This window comes from Cherax quadricarinatus, chromosome 64, assembly GCF_038502225.1.
Source record: "Cherax quadricarinatus isolate ZL_2023a chromosome 64, ASM3850222v1, whole genome shotgun sequence".
NCBI classification, from domain to species: domain Eukaryota; kingdom Metazoa; phylum Arthropoda; class Malacostraca; order Decapoda; family Parastacidae; genus Cherax; species Cherax quadricarinatus.
The window spans coordinates 8,926,699-8,949,234 of NC_091355.1; the positions used below are offsets into that span (position 1 = coordinate 8,926,699).

General features: G+C 36.9%; 1 protein-coding gene and 1 long non-coding RNA gene across 2 annotated transcripts in view; one reads left to right on the forward strand and one right to left on the reverse strand.

The window, feature by feature from the left end:
* Positions 1–22,536, reverse strand: part of LOC128699997 (uncharacterized) — a 106,839-nt gene that overhangs the window by 63,182 nt on the left and 21,121 nt on the right. The gene's annotated exons all lie outside the window — the stretch shown is intronic.
* BBS1 (Bardet-Biedl syndrome 1) lies at positions 11–22,466 on the forward strand. The gene is made up of 12 exons (XM_053792878.2): positions 11–206; positions 3,704–3,851; positions 4,035–4,134; positions 5,175–5,290; positions 6,568–6,741; positions 6,963–7,094; positions 7,901–8,128; positions 15,348–15,576; positions 16,115–16,270; positions 18,135–18,268; positions 20,185–20,319; positions 22,091–22,466. Exons 1-12 carry the CDS (start codon positions 193–195, stop codon positions 22,262–22,264), a joined length of 1,740 nt encoding a protein of 579 aa, XP_053648853.1. The 5' UTR covers positions 11–192; the 3' UTR covers positions 22,265–22,466.

Here is a 22,536-nt window from a genome sequence, read left to right on the forward strand (position 1 = left end):
TAAGTACGATAGATTTTTCTCTAGTTAGGAATGCGCTTATTTTACTAAATTTTATTATCAATCTAATAAGTAAATTATATTTATCAATGTACTCTGTATTTGGTTTCACTTGTAAAAGCTGTTAATGAGTTAGTAACAAGCTTCCTAGAGAACTGAGGCAACATTCTCTCTACTCAAGACGGGAAAATCTTCATGATGACAGAAAAGTGAGTAAATTTATGTATCATGATGGTGTCTCCACTTAACTGTTGTATTGTCTATTATTTTAGTCATAATGCATTCATCGTGTTACCAGATTCTTCACTATACAATTGGTGTTATTGCTTAAGAGTGATAATAGAGGAAGACTTACATACACTTGAGATTATTAACCTCTGAGGGTTAATAACCCCAGAGGAATAAGAGAGTGAGAGATTTTGTTCATATTATTATCCTGAAGGCTAGTAATCAAGGTTATCCCAGGAAATTAAATCGTTATGTCTTATTTCCAGTGGGTACTTTGGTCCTGGCACCAACTATCAACTAAACAATTTTGGTTTCATCCTGGTGTAGGGTGAAATGTTGGTGAAATGTTTTGATCTGTTACCCATGTTGACCTAGTATTAAGTATGTACTTGTGGGTCACATCGTGCGAGACGTGCCCATAAATAAGTCTCGCATCACCCGGTATTTGTACCTGGGTTCTTTAGGTTGTGAACAAAATGTACTAATATGGAACTATGAAAGTAACAAGTCATATAGTATATGTTGTATTATAATTGTAATTAATATCGACATATAAAAAAATATAGGCAGTAAATTTATGTTTTCATCTGAAATATAGAATAACCTTTTTTAACTTTACAACATTATAGTACATTTAATAAAACCATCAGTAAGATATTTTTATAGTACATGTACAGTGGACCCCCGCATACCGTTGGCATCACATAACGTTTAATCCGCATACCGATACATTTTATCGCTAAAATTTTGCCTCGCATACCGCTTAAAAACCCGCTCACCGCTGTTCGTCCGAGACGCGTCCAATGTGCGCCCTCAGCCAGCCTCACATGTGCCGCCCGTGCCATTGTTTACCAGCCAGCCTCCGCGGTAACATCCAAGCATACAATCGGAACATTTCGTATTATTACATTGTTTTTGGTGATTTTCTCTGGAAAATAAGTGACCATGGGCCCCAAGAAAGCTTCTAGTGCCAACCCTACAGCAATAAGGGTGAGAATTCCAATAGAGATGAAGAAAGAGATCATTGATAAGTATGAAAGTGGAGTGCGTATCGCCGACCTGGCCAGGTTGTACAAGAAACCCCAATCAACCATCGCTACTATTGTGGGCACCAGAAAGGCAATCAAGGAAGCTGTTCTTGCCAAAGGTTTAACTGTGTTTTCGAAACAAAGATCGCAAGTGATGGAAGATGTTGAGAGACTCTTATTGGTGTGGATAAATGAAAAACAGCTAGCAGGAGATAGCGTCTCTCAAGCGATCATAAGCGAAAAGGCTAGGAAGTTACATGAGGATTTAATTTAAAAAATGCCTGCAACTAGTGCTGATGTGAGTGAATTTAAGGCCAGCAAAGGTTGGTTTGAGAGATTTAAGAAGTGTAGTGGCATACATAGTGTGATAAGGCATGGTGAGGCTGCCAGTTCTTACCACAAAGCGGCTGAAAAATATGTGCATGAATTCAAGGAGTACATAGAGGCTGAAGGACTGAAACCTGAACAAGTGTTTAATTGTGATGAAACAGGCCTGTTTTGGAAGAAAATGTCAAGCAGGACCTACATTACTCAGGAGGAAAAGGCACTCCCAGGACATAAGCCTATGAAAGACAGGCTTACTTTGTTGATGTGTTCCAATGCTACTGGTGATTGCAAAGTTAAGCCTTTATTAGTGTATCACTCTGAAACTCCCAGAGCGTTCAGGCAAAAGAATGTCCTCAAGGAGAATTTGTGTGTGCTGTGGAGGGCAAACAGTAAGGCATGGGTCACTAGGGACTTTTTCTATGACTGGTTACAACATGCATTTGCCCCCAATGTGAAAGATTACCTAACTGAAAAGAAATTAGAACTTAAGTGCCTCCTGGTGTTAGACAATGCCCCTGGTCATCCTACAGATGTGGCAGAGCGACTTTATGGGGACATGAAATTCATTAAGGTGAAGTTTTTGCCTCCTAATACCACTCCTCTCCTGCAGCCCATGGACCAGCAGGTTATTGCAAACTTCAAAAAACTGTACACAAAAGCTCTGTTTGAAAGGTGCTTTGTAGTGACCTCAGAAACTCAACTGACTCTAAGAGAGTTTTGGAGAGAGCACTTTAATATCCTCAATTGTGTAAACCTTATAGGTAAGGCTTGGGAGGGAGTGACTAAGAAGACCTTGAACTCTGCTTGGAAGAAACTGTGGCCAGAATGTGTAGACAAAAGGGATTTTGAAGGGTTTGAGGCTAACCCTGAGAGGATTATGCCAGTTGAGGAATCCATTGTGGCATTGGGAAAGTCCTTGGGGTTGGAGGTTAGTGGGGAGGATGTGGAAGAGTTGGTGGAGGAGGACAATGAAGAACTAACCACTGATGAGCTGATAGATCAACTTCAACAGCAAGAGGCCAGACCTGAGGAAACTGGTTCAGAGGAGGGGAGAGAGAAATTGAAGAAGTTGCCTACTACAAAGATTAAGGAAATCTGTGCAAAGTGGCTTGAAGTGCAAACCTTCATGGATGAAAATCACCCTCACACAGCTATTGCAAGCCGTGCTGGTGATTATTACACTGACAATGTTGTGAAACACTTTAGGGAAGTCATAAAGGAACGAGAGGTACAGGCCACTATGGACAGATATGTTGTGCGAAAGAAGTCCAGTGACTCTGAAGCTGGTCCTAGTGGCATTAAAAGAAGAAGGGAAGTAACCCCAGAAAAGGACTCGACACCTCAAGTCTTAATGGAAGGGGATTCCCCTTCTAAACACTAACACTTTCTCTCTCCTCCTCCCATCCCATCAATCATCACCAGATCTTCAATAAAAGTGAGTGTCATGTAATTGTGCATGCCTTTTTCAGTTTGTGTGTATTAAAATTAACATTTCATGTGGTAAAATTTTTTTTTTTCATACTTTTGGGTGTCTTGCACGGATTAATTTGATTTCCATTATTTCTTATGGGGAAAATTCATTCGCATACCGATCATTTCGCATAACAATGAGCCCTCTTGCACGGATTAAAATCGCTATGCGGGGGTCCACTGTACATGAGTGACTTTCTTATATCAAAATTTGATACATAATGTTATATGGCAAGGCTCGCCTGTACAGTAAACCCTTGATATATTACATCTCTATATAACAGACTTCTAAAATAATGAACAAAATTAGCCTAGTAAATTATATATCTAATTCCTTAATTTTTAGTATTTATTGTGGTTATATGTAAATTGTGTGTATAATACAGGACTATATTAGGTATACAGTATGTATAGTATTTTATTGCTTGTACTATTCTTAAGATTATTCTGATTTAGCAAACACTTAGCCATTATATTGATAGTTTACTGTATTTGGCTTTGCTGGGTTATTGTAGGGTAAAGCTTCACAACACATAATAATGTGCCTGGTATAAGTATTGGAAATACTGTACTTAAAAGAGCCACTTGTAAACAAATTGCAAATTTAATTAAATGAAAATTTCTAACCAACCAAATTTTAATTCTTGCTCCAGTGAACGATGGCTCACAGCCCATCACGACCCTCTGGCAGCCCTCTACACATTCAGTGCCTGCATGGCTCTGGCTGACCTTCATGGGGATGGAGAATCCAAACTCATAATTGCTGACCTTGGAACTGGAGCTTATAACATGAAACTCAAGGTAAGAGGTGTGAATGTGCATTGGTGTGTTTCAGGTGGACAGTCAGGGCCCCAGCACAGAAATATCAGCAACTGTTTGTCTACAGCTGCTCTCAAATGTAGGTTTGCTGCTTTATTTACCATAAATATACTTATCAATTCAGTGTTCTGATATGAAGTAGCCATGTATGCTGTTCTCTTACAGGTCTACAAGGGTACCAGTTTAATGTCGGAAAACACACTCATTGACCTCCCAACGGGAGTTATAACCTTTCATATGGACACCACAGAGCCCCGAGTACCTGGTGAGTAATTATATATTACAGTAGACTTTATTTTTTTCTTTTGGGGGAGGGGGGTCAGCACATATCCCTTTGTCCTTCCTTTTATTTTTTTTACACTTTACAATTCACTTGAAACAACCTTGTCATTTCTACTCTTGAACCCCTGTATAGGGTTGACCATCCACTGTGTCCCTCTTCAGTTATCAAATAATAATAAACTGTTTTGCCACTCTTTTGTTTAAAACGTTTTTTTTTTTTTTTTTTTAATATTTCTTTAACTCAGTTGGGTGTGTAATATCCATTCATGAATTATACCTCTTCTTGATTTTTTCCTTGTTAAAGACTCTATCCTTGTCTACAGTCTAAGCCCCCTTAAGCATTTTGTGTCATGACATGCATGGCTTACAGAGGAAGGATTCTTCTCTACTTCCCATGGAATATTATAATTATAATTTATTGTATTCATGGGAAAATGCTAAACCTGCAGGGGTCATACTGCACCTGAGAAATGAGCAGTATTCAGGTTTTACCATTATTCATGTTAGTATTGCACATACAGCAGTATATATGTATGTATGTATGTAATCACCTAATTGTGGATGCAGGGGTTGAGTCACAGCTCCTGACCCCGCCACTTCACTGGTCGCTACTAGATCACTATTCCTGCTCCACGAGCTTATCATACCTCTTCTTAAAGCTATGTATGGATCCTGCTTCCACTACATCACTTCCCAGACTATTCCACTTCCTGACAACTCTGACTGAAGAAATACTTCCTATGGAAATACTTCCTATGGAACATCCTGTCTTTGTCCACCTTGTCAATTCCTCTCATTATTTTATATGTCGTTATCATGTCCCCCCTATCTCTCCTGTCCTCCAGTGTCGTTAGGTCAACATATATATACATAGGGAGGTACCATCTCTGAAACTGTGCTGGGGACCCTCATCCTCAGAGAAAAGAATAAACTTACTTCAGGGAAAACTCGCATATATATATGTGTATGTGTGTGCGTATATATATATTGTTATGCTAACATCTAATTTTTAATTTGACATAGCTGTTGCTGTCGCATCTGGAAGCTATATCTACATCTACAAAAATCTTAGGCCATATTTCAAGTTTACATTGCCAACTTTAGAAGTGAACTCTGCAGAATTTGATGCCTGGAGCCAGGTAATTACCCGTGTTTAGTCATATAATACATTTATTTTCATGTACTTAGAGCAAGATTATAACCCATAATATGAACGATAAACTGACCTTTACTTATAGTAACAGGTAGATGAGCTACTGATTGCAGTAGGTAAACTATATACATGTACAGTACAATACAATATATAAATTCAATATGCTATATAAAAAATAGAGTTAATTTCAGTATTCCCTTCTACATGTGTATGCTTTGATATATAACAGAGTTCATTGTTAATACAGCCTCTCCTTACTTAGCGATGGAGTTCTGTTCCTAAGACCATGTCGTCAGACAAATTCATTGCTAGGTAAGGAGCATACTATAATAGTAGAGGGTTTGTGTCAACCATCTTTGATATCATTTAAACGTCACCTTTGCACCATTTATAACATTTCTAGTATATTTTTAAATGTTTATACAGTAGTGTACTGTATATTGAAATAAACAGAGTAGAGGAAATCAGCTCTAATATACATTATTTAGGTATAAATACTGATCACAGAGCCTGTCGTAAGTCCGAAGCATCGGTAAATGAGTACGTCACTAAGTGAGGAGAGGCTGTAATTAACAGTTAAGCAAATACTACAGTAGGTATAATGTATATTTTGTTGGGTAATCAGAAAGAAGTCAGTGACAAGGAATGTAATTTTGAGTAATTTTTTTTTAAACCTGTCACATGTGTAGCATCCATCCATACTGCAACATCCAGACTTTTAGGTCTAAACAGGTAGTAGTTGCATGCTGCAAAGGCCAGAAATGTATGGAATATTATTAAAAACTTCATAGCTAAGCCTTCATCAAGAGCTTCTTTTAGTGATAGTCCTGTTTGTAATTGTGCAACAACATCAAACTGGATGAAATTATGATGGCAGTGTATGACATTATCATCATGATAATATGGTGGCAGTGTGGGTCATATATCATCATGCAACAGGATAATACTCTTGGTGGAGAGGTGGTGACACTTCTGCTAGATGGGTACATACCGTTACTGTAGCATTACACTACATAAAATTACACCAACTGCTGTCATCAGTGATAGTAAACACAAGAACACTTTTTTGTGAAGCCATTATGGAGGTCTTTGCAGTGGGATAAATCTGTAAGCTGGGAGGTGACTAGGTGAAATATCAGTAGTGTAAAATATATGTAACAAATTACAAAATAAATTACTTTCAAATCTGCATGCTTTATATTGTTACTCTCTGATCATAGCTAGTAGCTGAAGAGTATTAGATTTAATCACTGATTTTTTCAGGCCCGAGATGAACTGTTAGATGTGAGCATGCTGTATGAGATCCTTGACTCGTTGAGACAAGAGGTGGGAGAGTGTGGACTTACAACACGATCTCAGCGGTTTCTTATGTGTCCTGACCATGCTAGCCAAGCAACCTTCCTCAACCAGCACAAAGGATTCATTCTCAAACGTCAGGTAAAAAAATATACGTATACTTCTCCCTTGAGCTATAATTTGCAGAGCACTGAATTTTTTTTTTTTTTTTTAGGTACTATTCAACTAGCTGTAATTTTATTTGGCCACTGATTAATTTTCCATAAATTCGACTGAAGCTGAAAAGTTGCTGAATAGTTTTTCCATCATGACATATGATGCTTTGTCAAGTTTGTCTGTTAATGAAAAATTTTCTTTTGCAGACTGTTGTAACATGTTTTGCTACCCTGAAGAAGAGTCATGCTGAAGATGATGCCATCTCATGTTTGGTGCTTGGCACAGAGAGTGCAAATATTTTCATATTGGATCCCGAAGCCTTTACAATTCTTAACAGTGTATGATAAAAAAAATCTCTGTCATCAAATCTGCAGTCATCATAAAGCACCCAGGGAATATGAAGTAACCAGGTTTGATTTGAGGAAGAGGAGGGCAATTCCAATTCCTTGAGTCAAGAGCCTTTCACCTGCATCAAGGCATCCTTTTGTCAAGCTTAATTCTGTTCACTTCACATCTTTAGAACACTGCATTATCATACTGATACTCACTTAAGACATTTCTTTGAAAATTTTAACAGTACACACAGGCATCACACTAGAAACAAATACCTCTTTGATACATCTCATGTTCGTTTGAATGTCTACAGAAATTCTATTAAAATTAAGGGGCCAAAAATATGGAATAGCTTGTCAAATGAATAAAAAAATTGCATACTTAATGAGTTCAGCTTAAGCTCAGACAAATACTGTGGTATCCTAATCTTGTATTGTAATTTCATAAACTACTAGTCAACCTTCACCTTGTCATTTAGTTTTAATTTTTAGCAGTTTTAGAGAATATTCTTGTAATTTGTACCACTATTATTATTTTGAGCATCCTGCACCATGAACATAACAGTTATGTAATCTTTTAGGGTTAAGTGGTCTAGGTCCTATTTCAAGTTTGTTTTAAATGCTTTGCATACTATGAGAATTCAGGGTATTATATGCATAACCTTGATATACCATTCATGAGTTTCAAGAGTTTTTCTACTCCCAGAGCCCAGCCTTGGGCCAGGCTCGTATGGTGCTTGGAAAATGTTTATGATTATTATTATTGTTGTTGTTGTCGTTGTTGATAATTAAGATTTTCTTTGCTGTTGTAGATGAGTCTGCCTAGTGTACCAGTGTTCCTGTCAGTGTCTGGACTATATGATGTTGAGTACCGCATTATTGTAGCATGCCGCAATGGTCAGATTTACACACTGAAGCGTGGTACAAAAATTGGTCGTCCAACTGCTGAGCTAACATCCCAGCCAGTTGGTTTACTGAAGCGAGACAAGACCACCATTGTAGCCACAATGGATCAGAATCTTCATTCTTTTAACAATAAGGCAAGCCATACTCTGGGAACCAGTAAAACGGTTGGCCAGACTTAAGTTCTGAAGGTAGAAGATACAGTGCCTGCACTCTGAAGGAGTGGAGATGTTGCAGTCAGAGGATCATCTGAACTGTGATATCAAAGCACTTCTAGAAACACAGCAGTTAAGAATAAGAAGTTTATTTCAGCATGATACATGTTTGTACAAAGGAGTATAACACTTGGGTGTACATGCCAAAAGCCCCTTTATACAGAGCATTTCAGGCAATGATGGTAAATGCATTTCCTCTCTTGGGTCATCCTACCTTGGTGAGACACATTGCACTATTTAAGAGGTCTCTAGCACCGTTTCTCTAACCCTTCATGAAACACTAGCTGCCTTTCCTCCCCTCCACCCATATTTATAAACACTCTTGATCATCCTGTTCTGTTTCATCCTCTCTAAATGCCCAGACCACATCAACAACCCCTCCTCAGCCCTCTGAATTATACTCTTGGTAACCCCATTATGTCTTCTAATTTTTACACTTTAAATTCTGTGTATAATTTTCACACCACACATTGTTCTTTAACCTAACATCTTCATCTGGCATCTTTGGTACAATGTTTAAAATTTTTGCCTCACACCTCGCTAATCTGGTATCACTGGGACCTGTAGGGTGCCAGATTAGTGATTTTCCCGGACTACAGAATGGTTAGGTTGAAATAGTACACTTAACCCCAACAGTGATATTTACACATCAGCAATTTCACCCATTTTACGCACTTTTTTTCCCATTCCATTGTTCCAGTCTACCAAACTCATAGCAATTTCACTAGTATTCCTTCTATTCTGTCAATTGAGTACAAGAAACTGCCCATTTGCCTGTTTCAACTACCCAATAATGTGGTCAGAAATGAGTAATTTGGCTGATTTCACAAAAATTTCAAGAGGTGCCAATTTCAAAATAGGGCCCAGAATAAACACTGCAGACATTCCTGGCACTAAAATAACATTTTTCTCTGTTCATTAGTCATGTCTCTTGGTCCCTCTTACATTACACATGCTTTTCATTTTGAATTTTTATTCGCACAAAAAATAGAAGATTTACTATTATGCAGAATACTGCATTACATATCGTAATAATTGTATAAATAATGTCGACCCATTCATCACAACGTGTTAGACCGGCCAACTGGACATGTATTGGACGGTGACATCATTTGTTTACTCTTGAGCATTGGCAAAAATAAAAAATTTCCGCTACTCTGAGCTCAATTTCAAGGTACTCTACTTCATGAAACCAATCAAAATCATATCTACTTCTGTAACATATCTTCCATTCTATCAACTGAGACCAAAAAATGATACAGCCATAAAAATCATACGAAAATACACCGTAAAGTCCCTGTTTTACACAAAAACATGCATCTTTTTTTGTATAATGCACACTTACCACACAGATCTATTCTCTCATATGTAGGCCCAAATTTACCAGTCACAGCTTATCTGAGTGAGCTGAGCTCATGGTGACTGACAGTGGCTTCAAATCCACCTTATCTTTTGTGGATAATGTACAGTGTATATGCTTTACACAATGAGAAGCATTTCTTTTATTCGTTGGAACCATGGCTATGGCTAAAAGTGAGCAGGTTATAACAATAAATGGAGAAAAAGAAATTGGAATAACTTATGCAGCAAGTAGCGCCACCAAACAATAGTGGCAGGTTGGTGTGGTGACCCCGAAATTTGAAATTATGCTAGCTGAAATTAGTGTCAGATTACTGATGGAACCGGATTACTGATGGCTGACCTGTACCAATGTACTCTGGTACATTACCCTTTTTGCCTCTATGGATAAACGTTCTTTCCAGAGCTGCTTCAGCAGAGCACCTACCTTCTTTCCCTCATCTTATTTATGGTTTAAGATATAATATCACTCCTTACTAGTTCATCATATTCATCATCACCTCACGTGTACCCATCCCTCTCATAAATCACAGGTACACGACTGTGCCTGCCAGCACCTTATCTCTTAGTATCTGAATGCATTCACTTATACTCTCCCCCTCCAGATAGCCAATCTTTCATTCCCTAGATTTTTTGTTACTCTTATCATCTTTCACTTTCCTATTCTCAATCTTATTTTCCTTTTACATACCCTCCCATATTCCTCCACTAACTTATACAGGTGTCCATGACACCTGTGAGGTGTCATGGACAAAATTTTGTCACATCACTGAAAGATTGCGATAATGAAATCATGAGAAACTCCTATACAACATTGGCTAACTCTGAAATAGCCTTTAAGTACAGTACATGTATAAAGGGAAAATGCTAAAAGGAAACTGTTGGACCAACATTAGAATATACATTAGTGATATTGTGTATGAACCTAAGAAAAACTTTTTTTTTTTTTTTTAGCTCAAAGTTTTGAGGAAAGAAAAAGTCACAAGACATGACCTCACTGGTTGATAAGGGGCAAAAAAGAGGAGAAATGATGACTACATTTTTTTTTTTTTTTTTTTTTTTCAACAAGTCGGCCGTCTCCCACCGAGGCAGGGTGACCCAAAAAAGAAAGAAAATCCCCAAAAAGAAAATACTTTCATCATCATTCAACACTTTCACCACACTTGCACATTATCACTGTTTTTGCAGAGGTGCTCAGAATACAACAGTCTAGAAGCATACACATATAAAGATACACAACATATCCCTCCAAACTGCCAATATCCCAAACCCCTCCTTTAAAGTGCAGGCATTGTACTTCCCATTTCCAGGACTCAAGTCCGACTATATGAAAATAACCGGTTTCCCTGAATCCCTTCACTAAATATTACCCTGCTCACACTCCAACAGATCGTCAGGTCCCAAGTACCATTCGTCTCCATTCACTCCTATCTAACACGCTCACGCACGCTTGCTGGAAGTCCAAGCCCCTTACCCACAAAACCTCCTTTACCCCCTCTCTCCAACCCTTTCGAGGACGACCCCTACCCCGCCTTCCTTCCCCTATAGATTTATATGCTTTCCATGTCATTCTACTTTGATCCATTCTCTCTAAATGACCAAACCACCTCAACAACCCCTCTTCTGCCCTCTGACTAATACTTTTATTAACTCCACACCTTCTCCTAATTTCCACACTCCGAATTTTCTGCATAATATTTACACCACACATTGCCCTTAAACAGGACATCTCCACTGCCTCCAACCGTCTCCTCGCTGCTGCATTTACCACCCAAGCTTCACACCCATATAAGAGTGTTGGTACTACTATACTTTCATACATTCCCTTCTTTGCCTCCATAGATAACGTTTTTTGACTCCACATATACCTCAACGCACCACTCACCTTTTTTCCCTCATCAATTCTATGATTAACCTCATCCTTCATAAATCCATCCGCCGACACGTCAACTCCCAAGTATCTGAAAACATTCACTTCTTCCATACCCCTCCTCCCCAATTTGATATCCAATTTTTCTTTATCTAAATCATTTGACACCCTCATCACCTTACTCTTTTCTATGTTCACTTTCAACTTTCTACCTTTACACACATTCCCAAACTCATCCACTAACCTTTGCAATTTTTCTTTAGAATCTCCCATAAGCACAGTATCATCAGCAAAAAGTAACTGTGTCAATTCCCATTTTGAATTTGATTCCCCATAATTTAATCCCACCCCTCTCCCAAACACCCTAGCATTTACTTCCTTAACAACCCCATCTATAAATATATTAAACAACCATGGTGACATTACACATCCCTGTCTAAGACCTACTTTTACCGGGAAATAGTCTCCCTCTCTTCTACACACCCTAACCTGAGCCTCACTATCTTCATAAAAACTCTTTACAGCATTTAATAACTTACCACCTATTCCATATACTTGCAACATCTGCCACATTGCTCCTCTATCCACTCTATCATATGCCTTTTCTAAATCCATAAATGCAATAAAAACTTCCCTACCTTTATCTAAATACTGTTCACATATATGCTTCAATGTAAACACTTGATCTACACATCCCCTACCCACTCTGAAACCTCCTTGCTCATCCGCAATCCTACATTCTGTCTTACCTCTAATTCTTTCAATTATAACCCTACCGTACACTTTTCCTGGTATACTCAGTAAGCTTATTCCTCTATAATTTTTACAGTCTCTTTTGTCCCCTTTCCCTTTATATAAAGGGACTATACATGCTCTCCGCCAATCCCTAGGTACCTTCCCCTCTTTCATACATTTATTGAACAAAAGTACCAACCACTCCAACACTATATCCCCCCCTGCTTTTAACATTTCTGTCATGATCCCATCAGTACCAGCTGCTTTACCCCCTTTCATTTTACGTAATGCCTCACGTACCTCCCCCACACTTACATTCTGCTCTTCTTCACTCCTAAAAGATGGTATACCTCCCTGACCAGTGCATGAAATTACTGCCTCTGTTTCTTCCTTAACATTTAAAAGTTCCTCAAAATATTCTCGCCATCTACCTAATACCTCCATCTCCCCATCTACTAACTTCCCTACTCTGTTTTTAACTGACAAATCCATATTTTCCCTTGGCTTTCTTAACTTGTTTAACTCACTCCAAAATTTTTTCTTATTTTCATTAAAATTTCTTGACAGTGCCTCTCCCACTCTATCATCTGCTCTCCTTTTGCACTCTCTCACCACTCTCTTTACCTTTCTTTTACTCTCCATATATTCTGCTCTTCTTATAACACTTCTGCTTTGTAAAAACCTCTCATAAGCTACCTTTTTCTCTTTTATCACACCCTTTACTTCATCATTCCACCAATCACTCCTCTTTCCTCCTGCACCCACCCTCCTATAACCACAAACTTCTGCCCCACATTCTAATACTGCATTTTTAAAACTATTCCAACCCTCTTCAACCCCCCCATTACTCATCTTTGCACTATCCCACCTTTCTGCCAATAGTCGCTTATATCTCGCCCGAACTTCCTCCTCCCTTAGTTTATACACTTTCACCTCCCTCTTACTTGTTGTTGCCACCTTCCTCTTTTCCCATCTACCTCTTACTCTAACTGTAGCTACAACTAAATAATGATCCGATATATCAGTTGCCCCTCTATAAACATGTACATCCTGGAGCCTACCCATCAACCTTTTATCCACCAATACATAATCTAATAAACTACTTTCATTACGTGCTACATCATACCTTGTATATTTATTTATCCTCTTTTTCATAAAATATGTATTACTTATTACCAAATTTCTTTCTACACATAGCTCAATTAAAGGCTCCCCATTTACATTTACCCCTGGCACCCCAAATTTACCTACTACTCCCTCCCTAACATTTTTACCCACTTTAGCATTGAAATCCCCAACCACCATTACTCTCACACTTGATTCAAAACTCCCCACGCATTCACTCAACATTTCCCAAAATCTCTCTCTCTCCTCTACACTTCTCTCTTCTCCAGGTGCATACACGCTTATTATAACCCACTTTTCACATCCAATCTTTATTTTACTCCACATAATCCTTGAATTAATACATTTATAGTCCCTCTTTTCCTGCCATAGCTTATCCTTCAACATTATTGCTACTCCTTCTTTAGCTCTAACTCTATTTGAAACCCCTGACCTAATCCCATTTATTCCTCTCCACTGAAACTCTCCCACCCCCTTCAGCTTTGTTTCACTTAAAGCCAGGACATCCAGCTTCTTCTCATTCATAACATCCACAATCATCTCTTTCTTATCATCTGCACAACATCCACGCACATTCAGACTTCCCACTTTGACAATTTTCTTCTTCTTATTCTTTTTAGTAATCTTTACAGGAAAAGGGGTTACTAGCCCATTGTTCCCGGCATTTTAGTTGACTTTTACAACACGCATGGCTTACGGAGGAAAGATTCTTATTCCACTTCCCCATGGATATAAAAGGAAAATTAATAAGACCAAGAACTATTAAGATAAAATCAAATAAAACTCAGATGAGTGTGTATGAATAAATGTGTATATGTATGTGTAGTGTGACCTAAGTGTATAGTATTACAAAAAAAAAAAATACAAGAAAATTGATAAGGAAGTTTTCTTAGTACTATTAACAGGTAGAACAAAAGGCTGTATAATAGTTTGAAACTAAGGAAGAGGTGCCAAAACGAGTGGTTGAACATTGGAATGGGTTGCAAGAAGAGATATTAAGTACTAGACCCACTAGAAACTTTTAAAAAATATACATGATAAGTTAATTACTTAAGATGGGACACTGTGAGCTTAGCTTTGTTCCTGTAGCTGCAAAGCACAGTAATTACAAAAATGCAAATAGCTATTACTAGATTGCTTTTGAGCTGCAACATCAGAAATAACTTACCAAGTACTAGTAGTATACATACATGTGACACAGACCAAATAATCCACAAACAGATAAATTACAAAATACACAGAAAGGCTATTAACAGGTAGAACAAAAGGCTGTATAATAGTTTGAAACTAAGGAAGAGGTGCCAAAGCGAGTGGTTGAACATTGGAATGGGTTGCAAGAAGAGATATTAAGTACTAGACCCACTAGAAACTTTTAAAAAATATACATGATAAGTTAATTACTTAAGATGGGACACTGTGAGCTTAGCTTTGTTCCTGTAGCTGCAAAGCACAGTAATTACAAAAATGCAAATAGCTATTACTAGATTGCTTTTGAGCTGCAACATCAGAAATAACTTACCAAGTACTAGTAGTATACATACATGTGACACAGACCAAATAATCCACAAACAGATAAATTACAAAATACACAGAAAGGCTAAAGGAATTACATACACACTTTATTAGTAAAGTGCATATAGAGTATGGTTAGGAAGATAAAGAACTGCTGTGCAATGTATAGACTGTATCTTGATAATTTCACATTACAAGGAAAATTTTTTTTTTCTTTTTAACACATCAGCTGTTTCCCACCGAGGCAGGGAGACCCAAAAAGAAAAAACAAAAAACAAAATGAATTACGTATATAAAATCACTATTAATAAATACCATCTGATTTGTAATGTTAGCAATTTTTTAGCATGGCAGTGATTAGGTTACAAATGTCACATGACCTCTCCACATTGCATAATGACATTGGGTCCTGGTCTTTGTTAGTACTGTAGTGGTTTTATATCGTACACACTGAAATTGTTTTAATTATGTATAGTAGGGTAATCTTTCAATATTTTAAGTATCAAAGTGATGTGATAAGTGATGTCATTTATCATTTAGGGTAAACGCTTGTGGTCGCTCAAGCTTCCAGCTGCCATAACCTGCGTTGAGACCCTTGAGATCCGTACCCTTGGCCTTACACTAACAGCTCTTGGAATGGCTGACAACCGTGTCATGATTTATCGTGATAAGCATTTGGTCGACACTATATATACTGAAGACAGAATATCAGCCATGAAATTTGGCCGCTTTGGCCGTGAAGATAATACTTTGGTGCTGGTGATGAAAGGTGAGAAATTTTTTTTTAAGATTTTTGGAAACAGTGTGAAAGGTTGGAATTTAAAATAACAGTGAACTATGTTTAGAATCATGAAATAGACAATTTTGATAAAAACAGGGCTATTTAACCTATGATATAGTATGTTTTTTAACCCTTAAACGGTCCAAACGTATATATACGTTTTTTCAACATCTGAAAGTATGTAAAAAAATGTAGATCTTCTTTTTTGTTTTACATTTGAAAACGTGTAAAAAAACTTTTATCTACTTTTTTTTTTTGTTATATTTGAAAATATGTAAAAAAAAAGTAGATTTACTTTTGGAGCACTACGAATTTGAACGTCGATCTGTTTGGACCGTTTAAGGGTTAATACAAAAATAGAGTTCAGTATGTTATTTAGATACATTACCCAAAATCCATTCAAAAACTGAAAAGCCTCCTTCAAATTATCTTATTTGTTCTCAGCCTTTATTTATACTCATCATTTAAATGTTCCATTAAAATATTACATCTTAAAAATAATTTGATATTGATTTCATTTTCTCAGGTGGGGGTCTTCTCGTAAAAATTTTGAAGCGAACTGCACGTTTTGAGATTGAAGAAGCTCAGGGATCTTCTCATGCACTTGCTGTGAAACTCAACATACCCAAGAAAACAAAACTTTTTGTTGATCAAACTATGCGTGAGAGAGAAAACTGTGTGTGTAAGTCACTTGTGTTTTTGTTAAGTAGGTCATGGGTGAAAACTACGTTAGTATGTTTTTGTTGATTGCATTGCATATCTTAGTGTTTGAAGTTGATCAGAAGATGCATTCTCAAGGTATTTCATGGAAACCAATTTATTTATTAAAATTTCTTGAATTAAAATTTACAGAGCTGAAAGTGAAAGCCGGACTTTCATTCCTTCAACTCATATATACCTAGCTTCATCCTTAATATATCACTATATGTAATTAGAATTTTTTATTGAACTACTAAATACCTCCAATATAATATAAACTATATATCCTTATTCTCATATACATACTACTAATCCCAATTTAGTTTTAAGGCTGCCCAAAATGCCTTGCATAATAAGGGGCTTTCTATAAAGTGGTTTATATATGTCAATCAGCCTAATTGTATAATATACTGTGCTCCACTTTATGGAAATAGTTTGTTTGTTTAAACCTAACATGAGCTGTGAAGCCCATTGAAGTAAGTTAACCCTTTCAGGGTCCCCAGGCCCTCTCCCAGACTTGTTCTCAGGGTCGCCCAAATTTCAAAAAAAAAAAAAAAAAAAATCTTATGAAAAGATAGAGAATCTTTTCCCGATCATAATGACACCAAAAGTATGAAATTTGATGGAAAACTTACGGAATTATGCTCTCGCGAAGTTAGCGGTCTCAATGACATTTACGCATCGGCAATTTTGCCCACTTTGAGCCCTATCTTCGGCCAATTCCAGTGTACTAGTAGACAAAAATCTTAACTATTTCGCTAGAACTCCATATTTGCTATCGAATGAGTACAAGAAACTACCCATTTATTGATTTCAACTATCCAATACAGTGGTCAGAATTTAGCAATTTTGCCAATTTCACACAAATTTCAAAAGATGCCAATTTCCAAATAGGGTCCAGAATAAACAAGACAGACATTCCTGGTACTAAAATAACATTTCCTTTGTTCATTAGTCACGTCCCCATGCCCCTCTTACATTCTTTTGCTTTCCACTTTGAATTTTTATTCTCACAAAAAATATATTTACTGTTATGCAGACTATTGCATTAGTGTAGAAATGGTATAAATAATATCGGCGGACTTGTGAAAGAATATTAGACTCACCAGTTGACATGTATTGGATGCTTAGCATGATTTGTTTACTTTTGAACTTTGGTAAAAATCGAACATTTCTGCTACTTTGAGCTCAATTTCAAGGTACTTTTCATTGTAAAACCAGTCAAAATCATCTCACTTTCTATAATATGTCTTCCATTCTATAAAATGAGACCAGGAAAACTAGAATACAACAATAAATACCATACGAAAATACAGTGCAAAGTTGCTGTTTTAATCCAAAAACACGGTCAAAGTTTTTTTTTTCTCATTACGCCCTGTGTGCTGCAGGATTTTTTTTTATACTGCGCACACTGACCACATAGACCCATTCTTTCATATGTAGGCCTACCAGCTTTCTCTCACTAGATTTGAGGGTGCCAGAATTTAGGCGCACTATTACGTCAAAAACCCTGGTGCGTAAGCCGTACTAGTACGTCCGAAACCCTAAAAGGGTTAAATTTTTTTTTTTTTTTAATATTTATAATCTCATTGTCTCCAGGAGTGGAGAAAAATCCTTCCTCCATAAGCCATGCTTGTTGTAAGAGGCAACTAACATGCCAGGAGCAAGGGGGTAGTAACCCCTTCTTCTGTATAAATTACTAAATTTAAAAAGAAGAAAACTTTTTTTTTTTTTTTGGGGGGGGGGGGGGGTCACCCTGCCTTGGTGGGAGACAACCTGATTGTTAAAAAAAAATTCATTGCATTTCTATACATTCTTTATTACCATTTAATTTTATTTGTTTTCAGTGATGCACAGAGTGTTCCAACATGACTTGTACCGTCTACGACTCAACACAGCTCGTGCTTATGTTCAGTCTCTGGAGACCAGTAGCAATCCTGTTTCTCTTTCGCAGACAGAGCCTTTAAAACTTTCTGCACAGGTGAGTTGATATTTGCTGCTACTCCATACCTCTGCTTTCAGTGCTTGTACCTGTTTGCTCTCACTTGTGTTTTGGCTTAGATTTTCATGGAAACTTTGCCACTTACCATATACTGGAGGACCCCGCATATACAGTGCCTATTTTCAGTGTTCCACATTTTTGTTGGCTTTTAATTGAGCCATTGCTTCACCCACTAGCAATAGTCACTGGCTGGTGGAACATAATGAACAATGGCTCAGTTTAAAGCCAACGAAAACATGGAACACCGAAAAGGTGCTGTACGGTGGACCCTCGCCTAACGAACGCATCGCATAACGTTAAATCCGCCTAGCAATACATTTTAACGCAAAACTTTTGCCTCGGCTAGTGCTAAAAAACTCGCCCAACACGATTCGTTCCATTCGAGATGCGTCCACGTGTGGCCTGAGCCCAGTGGTTACAAGCCAGCCACCGCGGTCGCATCCAAACATACAATCGGAACATTTCATATTATCACAGCGTTTTTAGTGATTGCACATGCAAAATAAGTCACCATGGGCCCCAAGAAAGCTTCTAGTGCCAACCCTGTGATAAAAAGGGTGAGAATTAGTATGGAAATTAAGAAAGATTTTGAAGGGTTTGGGGCTAACCCTGAGAAGCCTGTGCCAGTTGTGGAATCCATTGTGCCTACTTCAAAGATTAAGGAAATGTGTGCAAAGTGGGTTGAACTGCAAACCTTTATGGATGAAAAGCACCCTAACACAGCTATTGCAAGCCGTGCTGGTGACTATTACAATGACGATGTTGTGGCCCATTTTAGGCAAATCTTAAAGGAACGGGAGGTACAGAGCTATGGACAGATTTGTTGTGCGACAGAGGTCCAGTGACTCTCATGCTGGTCCTAGTGGCATTAAAAGAAGAAGGGAAGTAACCCCAGAAAAGGATTTGATACCTCAAGTCCTAATGGAAGGGGATTCCCCTTCTAAACAATAACAACTTCCACACACTCCCCTCCTCCCATCCCATCAATCATCACCAGATCTTCAATAAAGGTAAGTGTCATGTATTCTATTCTTAGTAGAGTATTAATTGTGCATGTCTTCTTAAGTTTGTGTGTATTAAAATTAATATTTCATGTGGTAAATTTTTTTTTTTTTTCAGAATTTTGGGTGTCTTGCACTGATAAATTTGATTTCCATTATTTCTTACGGGGAAAATTAATTTGCCTTACAATAATTTCGGCTCATGATGAGCTCTCAGGAACGGATTAATATGGTAAGGCGGGGGTCCACTGTACTGTAATGTACAATAGGAACTTCTCTGCCTTCTTGTGTACATTTAATGGGCATTTTACTTTTATGTAATATTTTTTCTTGCTTTTGAGTAATTCCTCATATTGTTTCTCCATTTTACTGGCTTACAAGTCTTTCCTTTTGTACTAGGTACTATTGTCACTTATAAATTTACATTTGGTTTCATTCATTTTTTACGAAAAACTCTTTTTTATAAGACAACCTATCAGGTAATGAATGACTCAAATGAAATTAAAACATAAGTTAATAGGTAATGAAGTTTAACCATGTATATAAAAATTGTACATATATGGTATTTTTAATTCATAACAAAAATCTGTTTAAAATCATATAGAAAATACAGTAAACCTTCAATTTAATAGATCTTATTTTAATGGACCCTAGAACAATTGGATATAATCTGCTGGGTCAGTTGATTTAGAAACAATAAACAATCTTCTAATTACAGAATTATTCATTATTGTTATGATCAGTGTAGAAAAATCTCATCTCTGTCCTCCATATGTGCCAGTAACAGCTACCCACTCACCCCTAAAGGTCCATTATATCAAGGATTTACTACTGCACATCTGGCATTTAATGTAAATATTTTGACAGACAGTGAAATTCACCTTTAATTTATAGGTCTTGGGACTGGGGCCAACATTTAAACTTAGAGTTGAGCTACAGAATACCTCCTCTACATCTCCTTCTCTACAATTGGCTGTCATATTCCACTGTGACGACCGTATCTACAGTGTTAACAAATCATACATTCAGGTAATGACATACATGAATTACAGCTTAAATTTTCCACAGTTCTATACATTCCAATTTTTTATGCAAGTAACCAATATAGTATATACTGAACTGTAGTATCTATGTGCTTCTGGCAAGACGGTGATGGAGGGAATGATGATGAAAGTGTTTCTTTTTTCGAGTCACCCTACCTCACTGGGAGACAACCAATGTTAAAAAAAAAAAAAAAAAATACTGTAGTGTCACATATGAACCAACATAGAAAAATTAAACAAAATAATAGTATTGTCTTTCAGGCCCTCTTAAGATTTACTCTTAGCTTCTGTTTTATCTACTCCATGTAGGTGCAATTACGTATACAAATAAATAAAAGTTTATTTCTCTGCATGTTGTACAATGTGTGATTTGATATTATGAAATATGTATTATTAACCCCTTGACTGTCGCAACCCCCAATCCTGAGGTGTCGCAAAATTTAAAAAAAAAAATTTTTTCTTATGAAATGATAGAGAATCTTTTCCCGATTGTAATGACACCAAAAAATCGAAATTTGATGGAAAACTGACGGAATTACACTCTCGCAAATTTAGCGACCTCTGCGATATTTACAAATCGGCGATTTCGCCCACTTTGAGCCCTATTTTTGGCTAATTCCATTCTTCCAGTTGACCAAACTCAGCTATTTCTTTAGAACTCCATTTTCTCTATCGACTGAGTACAAGAAACTCTCCATTTACCAATTTCAACTACCCAATAACATGGTCAGAAATTTGCAATTTGGCCAATTTCACGAAAATTAAAAAATATGACAATTTTAAAATAAGGTCCAGAATGAACAATGCAGACATTCCTGGCTCTAAAATAACATTTTCTTTGTTCATCAGTCACATCTCCAGGCCCCTCTGATATTACTCTTGCTTTCTACTTTGAATTTTTAATCAAACTAAAAAATAGAAGATTTACTGTTATGCAGACTACTGCAATATTGTAATAATGGTACAAATGATGTCAACCCATTCATGACTGCATATTAGAATGGCTAGTTGGACATTTATTGGACAACGACATCATTTGTTTACTTTTGAACATCGGCAAAAATCAAACATTTTCCCTACTTTGAGCCCCATTTCCAGGTTCTTTTTATAGTAAAACCAATCAAAATCACCTCTATTTCTATAATATGTTTTCCATTCTATCAAATTAGACCAAGAAAACGAGAATAGAACCATAAATACTATATGAAAATAGATCACAAAGTCAGCATTTTAATTAAAAAAAAATGATGTTTTTTTTTTCTCATGCACTGCATTCGCCAAGATTTTTTTATATGATGCACACTGACCACACAGACCTATTCTCTCACATGTGGGCCTACCAGCTTTCTCCTGATTGATTTGAAGCTGCTAGAATTTATGAGTATATATTCGTCAAACACAGTACCTCGTAAGACGTATATATACGACCAAAACAGTCAAAGGGTTAAACACAAAGAAAGCCACTTGCATGCCAGAGCATTTCGAACCTGTGTTTATTGCCCTTGTGTCTGTAATGTATATGGTTAGAGGAACAGTAGTAATGCATCCAGATGGAAGACATCTTATACAGCATACCAAAGAGGTAAATTCACACTTCACTGATACTGTTTAATACAGCACTAAATCATGTAAGATAACATAAGAAATACTGTATTAGATTTACCTCAGAATTCTATACTTCTTAATGTAGTAAGTATAACAAATACAACATAAAATATGTAATGAGATAAATACTTTCTTTACATTTCATCTTTCAGATTCCAATACTTATACCAGGCGTCATTCACGTAGCAGAAACACTTGTCACATGCATATCAGAGCTGGGGATCTCAGACACTGTACGCGTATTTGTTGTGAAGGGGAAAGCCTCACGACCTTTGCTCACTGCTGTCATCAGCATGCCAGTGGCAGAAATTTTCATGGGCTCCTAAAAACTAGCATGACTGAGCTGTTATGTATTGCAAAGTGTTTGTAAAGGAAAACTAGTCATTGTTTATGTTAATATTTTTATTTTCATATGTATGTACTGTATATTGTAATTCAAGTACATATTTTCCATAAAAACTATATACATGTATTGTATATATGTATATATACTATATATAAATTCTATATAAACAAGAATACTTCATGTACAGTAGTATATATTAACCACATATTCCTGACTAAAGAAAAATTCTTGAAAATGTATAAATATTATAAA

Coding starts and splice junctions, on each gene's coding strand:
- BBS1 (XM_053792878.2), top strand. Junction 5,291..6,567: donor AATTTGATGCCTGGAGCCAG/GTAATTACCCGT, acceptor TGATTTTTTCAG/GCCCGAGATGAACTGTTAGA. Junction 8,129..15,347: donor TTCATTCTTTTAACAATAAG/GCAAGCCATACT, acceptor TTTATCATTTAG/GGTAAACGCTTGTGGTCGCT.